Source organism: Pleurodeles waltl, chromosome 4_2, assembly GCF_031143425.1.
Source record: "Pleurodeles waltl isolate 20211129_DDA chromosome 4_2, aPleWal1.hap1.20221129, whole genome shotgun sequence".
Lineage (NCBI taxonomy): Eukaryota > Metazoa > Chordata > Amphibia > Caudata > Salamandridae > Pleurodeles > Pleurodeles waltl.
This window is the reverse complement of record NC_090443.1, coordinates 1,007,187,153-1,007,201,679: the sequence shown is the minus strand read 5'-3', so window position 1 is coordinate 1,007,201,679 and position 14,527 is coordinate 1,007,187,153. Positions and strand designations below refer to the sequence as shown.

The 14,527-nt window shown below is 43.8% G+C and overlaps 1 protein-coding gene across 2 annotated transcripts in view; it reads right to left on the bottom strand.

The window, feature by feature from the left end:
• DMAP1 (DNA methyltransferase 1 associated protein 1) overlaps positions 1-14,527 on the bottom strand; it is a 462,196-nt gene that overhangs the window by 141,836 nt on the left and 305,833 nt on the right. The window contains exon 12 of one of the 2 annotated variants that reach the window (XM_069232858.1): positions 6,496-6,581. The exons of the other annotated variant lie outside the window; for it this stretch is intronic. Coding sequence (XP_069088959.1) covers positions 6,496-6,581 — 86 coding nt within the window. The remainder of the gene's footprint in view (positions 1-6,495; positions 6,582-14,527) is intronic. 2 annotated transcript variants of the gene reach the window in all.

The window sequence follows — 14,527 nt, the reverse complement described above, 5'->3', positions numbered from 1 at the left end:
AGGAAGAAGGATTGTAGTCGATCAGTGGTGTGGGAAAACCACCAACAAGCCTCGGCATAGGCAAATGTTGTTGGAGAAGAAATGCAGAGTTGTCAGGGACCAGCAAGATTCAAGATGACTCAACCCACGGACAGCAGTCCCGGGTGACCCTCAGCAATGAAGAGACTCACAGGAAGAGGAGACAGCCCCCACAGGCAGCAAGCACAGGAGTCGCGATGAGGCACACACAGCACATCTAGAAAGGAGTCCCATGCCACTGAATAAGCACGCAGAGGGCTGTGCATCGCAGGGAAGAGTGCCAGGAGCGGAGCCTGAAGATCCCTTGGCAGAGATGCCAACAAGTCTTGGTAGCTGCAAGAGACGTTGTCCACGGGGGCACTGTCCTGTGTGGAGAGGCAAGGGCTTACCGTCTTCCCAAGTAGGACAGCTGGCAGAGAGGACAAAGGGGACCACTCCAGACGCAGGATCCACGCAGCTCTGGAGGAGAGGAGATCCACGCAGCCGCTTGTCATTGCAGTTGGTGCCTGCGGATGCAGGGGAGTGATTCCTTCACTCCAAGGAAGATTCCTTCTTGCTTCTTGTACAGGCTGAAGACTCGCTGCCCTTAGAGGATGCACAGCCGGGGAAATGTTGCAGTTGCCGGAAGGAACCAGAGAAACAATATTGCAGAGCAGAGTCGTTGCCGTAGATGCAGATTGTCAGTTCCTGGAGGGTCCAGTTGCAGTTCCAGTGGCCAGAAGGTGAAGTAAACGTTGCAGAGGAATCCTGCTGGAATCGTGCATGTCAAATCTGAGGACCGACCCAGAGGGAGTGTATGAAAGTCCTCCTTTTTGCCCTGGTCACCCCCAAACCTTTTGGACAGCTACTGATGGTTACCGACTCTTGACTGACCAGCTGATCACTGTCTAGTGGTTATTTTGGAGTTTGAGCCAGGTGCATTCTGGGAATCCTAACCCTCAAGGAGCAAATCAGAGCTTCTGGACCTTCTGGTGAGTTGTGGACTCCTAAAGGTCAAGTTTGGATAAGTGTGGAGAACTTTTGGAAAAAAGCTCATAAGGGACTGACCCACCGTCTAGAGTCAAGCCGGCTTACAATGACAACGACCGGGCCTGACTTGCAGGTTGGTCCATCTGAAACGCTGCGGAGCCCCAGACTTCCAGGATTTCACTGGGGGCTCCTGAAAAGGCACTCCAACGACTGCGACTCAAAATCAGGTTGCTGTGGAGGGTTGTCCGAAGTCCGAGAGAAAAAGCTCCAAAAAAAGGTGAATAAGTCTGAAGGTAAAAAGTTGACTGGGGCTTTCCCGCACAGCGTATACGAGGAGGGCTCCAGGGACCTCGGATCAAGATTTACCTTGCTCTTCATATTCCTGGTGCCCTAAGAAGAAGAAGGACTGAAGAGGCAACCCAGCAGAGAAGACTCCAGATGACAACTGACTTTGCCCCAGTACTATCGATCTGTCTGCAGCTTCATAGGCTCCTGCTACAAAAAGGCAACGCATCCTGCAGGACCAGCAGGCGCTACAGACCCCCAGAGGACTGCCTGCCTACTCAAAAAACCAAGAACTACGGAAGACAGCAGCCCTGTCCACAAAGAAACATCCAAGAAGGACTCCAGGACTGCCCCGGATTCACAAGCCCTGCCCACTCTGCTCCCAATGCCCTTGGCCTGTGTCCTTGTGGCCCACCGGTCCACAGAAGGTCCCCCAGGGGATTCTGACCTCGAGTCCACCCTGGGTTGACCCCTCCTGACTAACACCATGACGCCTGAGGCCTAAATCTAGAGGATCCCCCTGACCACGACCGGCTCCAGTGAAGACTTCTCAATACCTAAAGGTATCCCCTGTACCAGCAGCCCCATGGCCTTGGGGAACCTAACTGACGGTTCAGCAACATCCAGCCGTTTTCTTTTTTGCAGCTGATTCTCTGGACCAAGCCCGCAGCCTCTTTGTGACTCCCTGGGGTTCCTCCATTGAAAAGCATTGGGTGCACCTGGGCCTGCGCCGCTGAAGGGGTGTGCTTGGTGCCGACCTGTGCCCCTCCCCGGTGCTGATCTAAACCCCCCAGGTCTGTGCCCTATAGTTGCGGGTACTTACCTGCAAGCCGTTTCTTTCTCAGTGCCCCCAGTCTCCATAGGATTCCATTGAGGACCCAAGACCAATTTTGACCTCTGCACCTGACTGGCCCTGTGTTGCACTCTGGGGGTCAACTTGAACCTTGCCCTGTGGACTCTCTAACCTCCAAAGACTGGGATTTTACGTTGAGTACTTACCTACAAACTGTGTTAATACTTTTCGTTCCCTAGAACAGCATTGTTTTCTATGAGAAATTGCACTGAGTCCACTTTTGAAACTGAAAGATGTTATTTACCTGAAAACTGTTATCTGTGAATTCTAAACAATGTGCATTTGATACTTGAAAGTGATACATTCTTGAAACTGAACTGTACCTACCAGCAACAAAGATCCTTTTGGTTCTAAAAATAAAGTAAGAAAGTATACTTTTGTTACATAAAACATTGGCCTGGAGTCAATCATTGAGTATGTGCCTAATTTCTTGACTGTGTGTACAACAGATGCTTTGCACTCCCCTATGATAAGCCTAACTGCTCAACCACACTACCACAAGAGAGAGCACTAGAATTATTTACAGGAGCCTCTGTAAAACCGGTGGGGAACCACTGAACTCTGCACACCATACCTCATTTTGGTATTGTATATACAAAGCCAGCTTCCTACAGAAGTATCTATCAGATAAACTCTTAAATGTGTGTTTCACTACCGCCAGGCTTATTTCTCCCAAAGAAGAACACTGGAGTTGCTTTATTATACCTTATAAGTGTAATTTACAAATGGGAAGAGATAAAGGATTCATGTTTTGTGTCTCTGGAATCCTAATTTATGGTGAAGTTGAATTTTAAATTACTATACTAAAGATACCACTTTTAGAAAGTTGGCATTTTCATGCCTTAGCCATTTGATGCCTGTAGCCTGTCTTTGGTCACATGACTGGGTATAGTTAGTAGATGGGCTTTGTGTATTCCTCTTAGACAGTTACACACAATGGGAGTTCAGATGTGACTGGCGGGGTCAACACTGGCAGGATGGGTGGGAGGAGCAAACCCAGCCTCACTTATACCTGAACAGGCTGTGCCCTGTTTTCACACAAGGAGCTGCATACACAATTAGTTAGTCTGGAGCCAAGGCCGGGAAGGAAGGGCATCTGTGCACTTCAAAGACATGACTCTAGAAGGTTCTCCCCACTTCCAAGTTAGAACTATATATACAAGAAGGACCTCAGACACCACCACTTCAGTACACTTCTGGAACTTTGGATAATTTGCCAGGAATAAGGACTGCCACTCTGCTGGACTCCTGCTTTGCTGTGCTTACCTGCTGCTGTCTTGCCTGGGTGAGAAGGACTTGACCTACATCTTTTAAACCCAGAACCCAAAGAGAATCGAAGGGCTAATTGGCTGGCCTTCTCATCTGAAGCCTCAGGGACTTAGCAGGCTTCCGACAACATTGCAACTGCAACTTGACTCTGCTATCTGTGAGTCTACCCTGCCAAGTGGTGCCAACCCAGTTCTGGACCCTTAGAACAGGGCTTAAAGTGCTTTGCCAGTCTCTGTGGATCCAGAGGAACTGACGCGTCTTCCCTGCTGCACCGCACAACACGAAAAGAACAGACGTGTCTCAGCTGCTGTGAAGTTTGGACCCATAGCAAAGTCTTGCATAACCGCTACAGCCACGCATTGCCTTCAGAACAGCTGCTGCGAATTGCATGGTCACACAGGCCCTCTCAGTGGTGCCACTCCAGGCCTGGACAATGAGAAGTGGGCTTAACGTGCTTTGCCAGCCTCTCTGGATCCAGCAGAATGGAAGCATCTCCTCTGCTATGTGGCATAACCCTGAGCCGAACTGACACATCTCCACTGCTGTGTGGATTACACCCAGAGCGAAAACTTGAATCTCCCCCGCAGCCTGCATCACCTTTGCACCTTCAGAACAGCTGCTGCACGACGCATCCTTGGCACAGGACCTTTCATCTCTTGCCAACGTAGACTTGACAACAACGCCAGACTACGCATCACAGCCTTGCAGCTGCTTGGAACTGGCACATCCCCCTGACTGCACGACACATCCCCAACTCTGAACTGCGCACCATTCCCCATCAACAGGATCCCTAATGATGTAACAGGACCCACCACTGCATCCTCGCCACATCTCTGAACTGATGTACTGACACGGCTGCATGGCGCATCTTTAACACAGATTCACACAACGCTCCATAAACCAGGATTCAAGGTACTCTATTAATGGGGTAGAACCATGTCCCTGTAGCCGGCCTGCACGCCATCGCGGCTGGCCTAAACTTGTGACTTGATCTCGAGTTGTACTTTACGCTTGATACTTTACGCATTTTGACGTCATTTTCTCTACTAACATTAACATTCAATACCTTCAGTTCTACTAATTGAATTTTTGTTGTTTTGGTCGTGATTTATCAAATCCAGCTCTATTATTCTCACCAGGTGTGAGGTCTTTTTGACTGGCATTTTCATTGTTTTACTGTAAATACTTTACTCTAAGTTAAGCATGACTGCTCAGTTCCAACCTGCCAGGGGGTTGAGCACAGGTTAATTTGGGGTTGTTTGTGCCGTACCCTGACTAGGATTTCTGTTGCTGCTTAAATACTCAATGGGCTCCAAATTGTGTGCGTCAAAAGCACTCAAGGAAAATGTTGATTGTTTAACTTCCAACATCAGCCACTTATTTATTTAGGACATCAACATCATGTGATTCGTGGTAGAAGGCTGCACTGCTTACAAATTCTGTAAACCTCACTGAATATAAAATCAGTTCTCATTACCTACTCCATCACAGAGGCTGGACCTTAAGATCTGTTCTCCAAAGAATTTAACACTACATGGGTCGACAACTGAGGTAACACCATTGAGGGTGTCTTTTACAAGGACTGTAAATGGCTGTAGCGTTTTCTGTTCTCTCGAAGAACAGAAGGCTTGGGAAGAACAGCAAAGAAGTCTCAAGCTGGATTTGGATTGAAGGATCAAAAGCTTTACTTTGCAATACATGTAGTTGCAAACGTGTAGGAACGTTTATTTAAAAAAAAAAAAAAAAAAACGTGGCAAAAACGTGTTGAGGCTGCTTCTTTTTTTTTTATACACTACAGCCTGGCCATAACTTCACCCTAGCTGTTAACTTGATTTCTTGATTTAGGACTACCTTAGCCGGCCACGCTCACTATTCTAAATCCAATCAAGCCAGTTTGGCAACAAGAGCCGAGTTGTGAGAGTGGTCAAAGTTCGAATTCCAAACTAAATGTTTTCTAATTTAGTGTTTTTCCAAATCAGAACTACATGTAATTATATCTAAATATTTTTATTACCTAGCCTAAAAGTCCTCCAAAACAGCTCCTATATGCAATCGTGATCTCAGCTGCAGGATAAGAACTTCCTCAAAGATACTAATTGTCAATGTTCTGTGGTAGCTCGACTGAGCCAAAGCCATAGCTTTACAAGACCAGAGGTGCAGAAGAGAAGATTAGTGCATTTTAAACAGCAAAAATATTAATAAATAAAATGGAACTCGAGACGGTTAAAAATCAAAATAAAACACTGTAATTTATTCACTGGATGATAATGATACTGTCAACTGGCATATTAGGCCAGGAGGTAGAGAGTAAGAGCAGAGTGAGACATCAAACAACAAAAACAAACAATCTTCTTGATAACATCAAAGATTGAAAAATGCCTATCAAGCCAAAATATCAAGTTTTTTGGTTTAAAGTGTTAATAGTCTTTAGACTACGCTCTTCTGACAGAATCAAGTCAGAAAAATTCAAGCAAAGCAAATGTCAGGAATGCACATTTTAGGATGGTAAGTCTCACTGCAATCGAAAAATAGGCCCACAATGTTTCTAAAACAAGTAGTTTATTTCCTTTATACTACAAAAGGTGTTTTATATATGACATCACTCTGGTTAAATGGCTGGAGACACCATGAACTGACAGTGCAGGGAATAGGAAGCAAGGGATCGCACCCTGGCTTCTGCTCTTTAATGTTTATTTTGGAAGTTGCGGAGGTAGTTTGGAGGAGGGTGTGAGGTTCACTTCTGGAGCATCCTGACTGGTTCTACGGTCTTGCTGCTGAAAGGCACAGGTTGCTCTCACTAGAAGGATAATTTTTTTCTCAAGTTTCCAGCACAATCCAACACTGGAGGATCTTCACTTTGCACAACACCAGCCCCTGATTACAGAGGTATCTTCATTTAATGCTGGATAAGGTCCTAAAAGGGACTCGTATCAAAGCATTCTGCACCAGATCTTCTTTTAAAATACTTTCGCCCTCTTGGCAACATCTCCAGCCTTCAACTGACTTTCCAGAGCATGAGATGCTGCTGCCAAACCAAACCTTGTCCCATCAGGAGACTTTGGAAGCCTTCGGAGAGTTTGATTCCTTCACCAATTTCTTACCGCCTCTGCCCCATGGATTCTTCAAAACGGAGCTGCAAGTTCAGCTGCTGGTTCATTCTGGAGGAATCTGCTTTTGTTCCTTTACTCTGCCAGAGACAAGAGCCACAGATCATCTTGTAGTCCCACAAAGGACCTGCCATATTCAAAGAGATTTTGTAGCTAATTCCCACCCCCCTCAGAAGCTGGAAAATCCAGGTTCTCCTGAATAATTTCCTGTAAAGTTGACAGCAAACTGTCATGTCAAGCATTTCCCAACTGACAACTCCTTGCAAGAATAAAATATGAAAGGACAGGAAAGGGAGCAAGGGGATTGAGCACACCTGTCAAGGAGACATTTCATGTAGGGACGCATATACAAGCAAGCCTCCTGGTACGAACAGCCTCTCTCACACTCATACTGATAATGTCAGAAGATAAGTTGTTAACTGCCCAGGACACTGATCACCAATTTTTGCACACAGGACAGTGTCTTTGGGGAAGACAAATCAGGGGGATCATAGAATTCCACAATTGTCATTAAACTGTTTTAATAAAGCATATCATAGGTATAGTATCATCAACCTTGGTAAAGCTATAGTCAGCATTTATGGTAGTATTTCAATGGCTCATTTCATTCCTTCACTTAGTCCAGAATGCAAACATGAGCATGGGGGGGATCTACTGTCATCATATACTTCAGAAGAATGAAAAAAGACTGCTGTTGGTGTCAGTGGATAGATTATATTGACATCAATTTTGAAAGGCATATTTGAGACTATACCAGAGGTGGAATGACTTCTGGGCGCTGTGAATGTAGCCACATTTAGACGGAGCTAGGTCATCAGGCAAATTACTGGAAAACCCTGGATAGGAAGAATACTACATTTGATGAGAAGAAGGCTTTGAGATCTCACCTGCAAACCTAATCACTTAATTTGCGTGGCTTTGCTTTATCTCTGCCTCCTAAACCCATGTTGGATGTACTGGCCGCTGTGGGACATATCCACTCTCTTTGCTGCTGCACCTCTGAATGACTTTACGTGGACTAGCTCCCATGGATTTAGCCCATACTTGAAGTCTGAGATGCCCACAATCAAGGACTACAGTGTGGTACTCACCCTTCAACCCTAGGGTGAATATGAAGCTCCTGATACACACCCGACCACACCCCAACAAGCTCCATATTCCATATAAAAGGATGTGGTACAGTTTACAAGCTCCAATGCCAAAGAAATGTAGATTTACAATATGTAGGTGCTCCTAAGCAATGATCCTTCATTTCTTTTCTCAATATCCAGAGACAGGGGCCTTAGAAAAGCGTGATTAGCCAAGTGCTAACTTGGTGCTCACACACTAAATTAATCAGGAAGGTGTATCCCTGAAGCAAAGCAGGGCTTAATATTTTAACTGTTAATATAGCCCTTTCCTGCAAGTCTGTTAGTTGAATTGACGTGTTTCTGAACTATGTAGACAGTAGAGGCCGAGTTCTAGAGGAGCATGAAGTATGGAATACAGCCCCAGTGCTATTGAAGTCTGCCAAAATAAAAATGATAGAAAATTAATGCTCCTGCCTTTCTTACATGTCAGGCAGACTAAAGAATCTTGCACACTAGCCACACATCTGACTCTGTAACTTCATCAAATCAATTATAAAGCATCGGAACTGCACAGATTGCCAGAGATGAGCAATAACCATAGCCCACAATAAGGCATCAAGTTTAGTCTTAATTGCTTCAGTGCCATTCTAGTCATGGAATGGGTAACAATGAAAAGATAATCTTGATCTGGGGATTGCAATGCATTATTAAAAAGATAAGGTTGCTTGTTACTTGCATATTCCTTATTTCAAGCGCGGTGTTACATGACTAACAGTAACCATACGTCGAAATTATTTGGCTAAATACATTATGAAGTTTTAGGGGACCGAACAAGAAGACATGCCTTTGCACAGGTTCTAAGATAAGAAATTAAATGAAAGATGTGAGATTTGGGCCTTGAGTGTAACATTTAATTTTATTTACTACTGGTGTCCTACAGGCACAATACAGTTGCATTCCAAATGGATTGCAAAATAACCCATATTAGCCTTCGATTTTCTCTGGGCAATGGAGTTGAGTTGTTAAGGTTTCTCAAAAAGATATTGTGAGGTGTATACACTAAATAAAAGATAATGCATTTCATTTCCTATTTTATTCACAACAAGCTACATATTCAACACAAGAAACGGGCAGCCATTGAAAACTTAAATTTACTAAAGCATCCGGGCCTGAGTACCAAACCCCAAATAATTTTAAAGTTTAATACTAGAAGTTAGGTTTTGATTTAAATAACACTGTATTCTTTGGACAATGTGGTGGATGTTTCAGCTGTACTTGTGTCTTTCTGTGAAAACACAGGTCTTTCAATGAGTGCTCCGCTTTGCAACACTTTTAATGTTTTGTTTTTAAAGAGTTACTTCAAAGAATGAAACAAAAGGTGCTACAGTGTTTGTATGCAGTGATTCAATTTTGATGAAAATGAGGAAAGGATGGTAAAACTGACCTGGATACCTGTAAAAAAAATAAAAAAAAGATCTTACAATATGCCCAACAGACCCCCCCCACCCCAGCTCCCCACTAAATACAAGAGCCTTCAGAGTAAAATAAATTCTTCTTTGCGATGCCTGGAAAAGTGTCAAAAGGGGTTGACCCATGTGCAGTCTCCAGTGGTTGGTGGACACAGTCAATAGAGTTGAGATCCAGTAGCCTCCTAGCAACGCAAGGGACAGTGGCTGATAGGGGGCCCATTCTCCACTAAGTGTCCCTTAGGTGAAAGTAGGGATGTGTGGCCTGAATCTCAAAACATACAGGACTCATTAGAGATTTTCCAGGGATGAGGAGCAAAAATGGATTCAAGGGCACTCACAAGAATCCAGTCACAAGTAGACTATTGGGCTGGACTGGGGGGTAGGAACCAGAGGCTCAAATTGTGATGCTGCTTCTACTACAAAACCTGAAAGACTTGTGATGAAGAACATTCCAATATTCAGGAACCACAGAGACACCCTAGAGCTAAAGATATGGGTCTCCAGGCCAGTGGTAGAAGTCTGGCAGCTGAGGGGGGCACTAAAGGGGCTAATGAAGTCTAGTAGCTGAAGGGGAAACATAGGCAAGCCCATGGGCACAGGATGGTCAGGGGAAAGCAGATTCACCCTCCTTTCTGCTGCTCTTTATTGCTTCCTCTAAGCATCTGGATGGAGCACCCTCTGGTCTTTGGGACAGCCTCACTCTGTCAAGGATTATCCAGGATGGTGCTCCCTTCAACTGGGCTTTGCAAAATTTGAAGGATTTCAATCCTCCTGCCATGCACCCTCCAGATGTTCAGCATGCAAGTATGTATCCAGTCTTCCACAGTTCAAGCAAAGCGACTTTGCAGATGCTCCCCAGAATCAGAAGAGGATGGAGCAGCAAAACTCCCAAATTTCTTAAAGCTCTATCGACGTTTTCCCTCCTACCTTGGCATACATGGCCTCCTTGTTTGCAGAATTAAAATGCTGAATGAAGTATTGGCTAACAACAAGAATTTATCTTTTCTTGACCGCCATGCAAGTCTGATCAGAGGGTCCAAACTTTTCAAATACTGAACAGCCTATTCAGTTTTGGGGGGCATGTTCTTGACGTGATCAGTTCACGTTCAGTTCACACCTCTTCAGGCCGTTTTGGCCTGGCTCACAAGGTGAATAATGGCTCCAGATAAAAGGACATCTCCCACAGTAATACCAGGTCTGCGTAGGAAAACAAACAGGTCTGCATCATGTTGACAGGGAGAGCTCTGCTACTTCAAAGGGCTGTCCTCCCAAGGGATGCTACACCGCAGTTTCCGAGGATGGAATGTGCTGCCTCTCCCAACCATCCAGTCTCAGCTAGTCTCAGGAAAGAGGTAGCCTGACAAAAAAACTAGACACTTAGAGAATAATTCACTCTGCACGCAGAACTCACATGCAGGGAAACGCACACATTGTTGACAACAAAGTCATTACAGGCATGCCCCAGAAATCAATAAAGCAAAGTATCACAACTACATGGGGGATGCATAGACTTTACCTGTGGGGAGCCAGCAGACAACCTCCCCGTGCCCCAGAGAGTTATAGGTAATATGGCCTGCTCACTAATTAAAGATTATGATGTCAATACAGAAAGCTTTGACATAACCTTGGTGGAAAGGAAAGCAGTCACCCTCATAATGATGGGTGCACCCTGGGACGGTGGCCATCGCTGGTATCCACTAGTAACTTTAACAGGAGAACTTAAAGCAGCTTGCATCATCATCATTATCATGCTCACAATGGGAAACGCTCGCTTGGCTGCCCAGAACATTGCCAAGGGCATGGCAGCATATCTTTGGAGGACTTTAATTTTAACAGCAGATTTAAGTAATAGTTGTGTCGTGCTCGCTTGCAGTCAAAAAACAAATTTCATTTGTTTTGTTTTAATAATGATAACTATTTGTTTTCAAGGAAATTCTTTCACAAATGATCTAAAAGGGTTAACTTCATTTCTGTGCCCACCCATTTTTAAAATATCACATTATTACAAGGTGTCCCAGAATAATCTGCGGAATGTTTCTGAATTATACATCAAACACTAGATCAGGTGTAAAATTACAAAATTACATCTGAATTGGGACTCAACTACTGTACTAACTAGCTCTCATTTCAGGGGTCTCCTTGCAACAAATGACCTGACTAATGTAGGCCAAGGAAGGGTTTCTTTTCCCAGCCCCTTTAAGCACAAGCCCATATAAGAATGCGAAAATCACTGCCTAAGATATTTGTGTCAAGAACAATTGCTGTCTATGAGTTAAAAACATTTAGAAAGTGAACTAAGTTTGTATTGCATACTCATGTTACATAGGCCACTGATCTTTCACATTATTTGTATCTGTATCTTTACATTCAAAGGATATTCTGGGAGGACTGTGAAAAAAGTCTGACAAGCATCTGGATGATGACTGAAGGGGAAACAGCCTTTATAAACCAAGCATGCCTTTACCACACATGCATCTTTATCACACATGCCTTTACTATGCAAACTTTTACAATAAATATGCCTTTACCTCTCATGCCTTTACCACAAAACTTTGCAGTTAAGTGTATTATGGAAATTGTTACTTACCCAGTAGACATCTGTTCGTGGCATGTAGTGCTGTAGAGATGCATGCTTTGCATAAGTCTGCCATGTAGTGTTGGGCTCGGACTGTTACAAGCTGTTGTTCTTAGAAGAATCTTTGAGTAATGAGATTGAGTAACTACTCCTCTTAGTGATAATGTGCATGGGCATCGAGTCCTTTGTTAGATTGTTTTTCCACAGGCGGGTGAGTTAAAGAGTATGTGTATATATAGAAAGATAGTAAACAAAAAAGGAAGTCCATGTAGTGTATGAACACACTTACAATATTTGTATAAGTATTTTACTACGACTACAAGCTTCCGAGGAGGAGGTAGAGCGCATGTGAATCTACAGCACTACATACCACAAACAGATGTCTACTGGATAAGTAACATTTTCCGTTCAATGGCATGTGTGGCTGTACATACACATGCTTTGCACAGAACGTAAAGCAGTGTCCTCCAAGTAAGTGGTGGCTAGCATGTAGGAGTTGGGGTAGTTTGAAAAAGTGTGCTAAGTATTGCTTAGCCAACATTTGCTTGTTGGTGAGCTAAAACATCTACACAATAGTGTTTGGTGAATGTGTGTGGTGTAGACCAAGTAGCAGCCTTACAAATATCTGCTATTGGAATGTTTCCTAAAAAGGCCATAGAAGCACCTTTTTTCCTGGCCGACTGTGCTCTAGGAGCTGTTGGCAATGGTCTTTTATCTTTGAGATAACAAGTCTGAATACATTTGACTATCCAGCTCGCTAATTCATTCTTTGAAACTGGATTACCTTTGTGATGCATTGAAAAAGCTACAGAAAGTTGTTTTGATTTTCTAAACCTTTCTGTCCCATCAATGCAACACATAAGAGCTTGTTTAGCATCTAGTGTATGGAGAGCTCTTTCAGCAACTGAGTCTGGCTGTGGGAAAAAGACAGGCAAATCAACTGACTGGTTATTGTGAAATGGTGAAATTACTTTAGGTAGGAATTTAGGGTTTGTCCTAAGAACTATTTTATCCTTTTGTACTTGGAAAAATGGTTCCTTTAAAGTAAATGCTTCTAATTCACCTACACATCTTAGTGAAGTTATAGCTACCAGAAATGCATCGTTCCATGAAAGAAATTGCAAAGAACAGGAATGCATGGGTTCAAATGGAGGACCCATAAGTCTAGTAAGGACAATATTAAGGTTCCACACTGAAGCTGGAGGAACCCTAGGTGGAATAACTCTTAAGTCCTTCCACAAATGCTGTAATAATAGGAATTCTAAACAGAGAAACTTGTCTGTTTTGGAGATAAGCAGCCATAGCTGCTAAGTGAGGTCTAATAGAGGAGTATGTTAAATTTGCCTTTTGTAAATGTAGCAAATAACAAACAATGTCTTGTACTGATGCTTTGAGTGGATCAATGTTTTTAGATTGATAGTAATGTACAAAACGTTTCCATTTTGCAGCATAACACTGCCTGGTTGTAGGTCTGCGTGCCTCTTTAAGAATGTCCATACACTCAGAAGGGAGTTGTAAACACCCAAACTCTAAGACTTCAGGAGCCATATTGCAAGATTGAGTGTTTTGGGGTCTGGATGTCTGATTTGACCTTTCTTTCGAGTCAAGAGGTCTGGTCTGTTGGGAAGTTTATGGTGGGGAATCACAGGGAGATCCAATGTTGTTGTGTACCAAGGTTGACGTGCCCATGTAGGAGCTACAAGGATCATGGTGATTGAGGTTTGTTTCAATTTGTATACCAGAAATGGAATGAGTGGGAGAGGTGGAAAAGTGTAAGCAAATATCTCTGACCAATTCATCCATAGAGCATTGCCCTTGGACTGAGGGTGTGGGTGTCTAGACACTATGTTTTGGCATTCTGAGTTTTCTAAGTGACAAAGAGATCTATTTCTGGTGTTCCCCAGAGGCAAAAGTATTGGTGAAGTACTTGTGGGTGAATTTCCCATTCGTGGACTTGTTTCTGCGTCCTGCTTCATAGGTCCGCAAACTGACTGGCCGTTCCTGGGAGATATTCTGCCAGTAACTGAATGTGATTGTGAACCACACATTTCCAAATTGTCTGAGTTAGAAGGGACAATTGAGATGAGTGTGTTAACTCTGTTTCTGCAGATAATACATAGTTGTCCTGTTGGCTGTGCATACTAGTACTGCTTTGAGAGAGTTGTGGCAGAAATGCTTTGAGTGCTAGAAAGACTGCTAGTAACTCCAAGTAGTTGATATGATAAGTTTGTTGAATTTTATCCCATTTGCCTTGTATTGTGAAGTTGTTGAGGTGAGGTCCCCCAACCTAACAGTGATGTGTCTGTAGTGAGAGCGATCTGAGGCACAGAGTCTTGAAAGGGTCTTTTGTTAGGTTGGTGGGATTTCACCACTGCAGAGAGCGGTGAGTTTGGCTGGCCAACAACACTAGATCCTGAAGTCGACCCTGTGACTGAGACCACTGAAGAGACAGACACAGCTGTAGTGGACACATGTATAGTCTTGCATGAGGAATGATGGCAATGCAAGAAGCCATCACCCCTAATAACTGCACCACTAGTCTGACTGTGTAAGTATGGTTCTCTTGTAATTGAGACAGAAGTGTTTGGAAAGCTTGAATCTGTGCTGGGTGTGGGTATGCCAACCCTAAGTGAGTATTGAGAATTGCTCCCAGACAAGGCTCTAACTGCGAGGGTCAGAGATGAGACTTGAAAGATGATTGTATATCCCAGACTGTGTAGAAGGTTTACTGTGTCTTGAGTATGTTTCGGACTTTGTTGGATGGTATTGTCTTTTATTAGCCAATCGTCCAAGTATGGGAAAACGTGAGTGTGTTGCCTTCTGAGAAATGCAACTACTACAGCTAAGCATTTTGTGCAAACCTTTACGGCTGTTGATATCCCAAATTGTAGTACTTTGAATTGATTATGTTT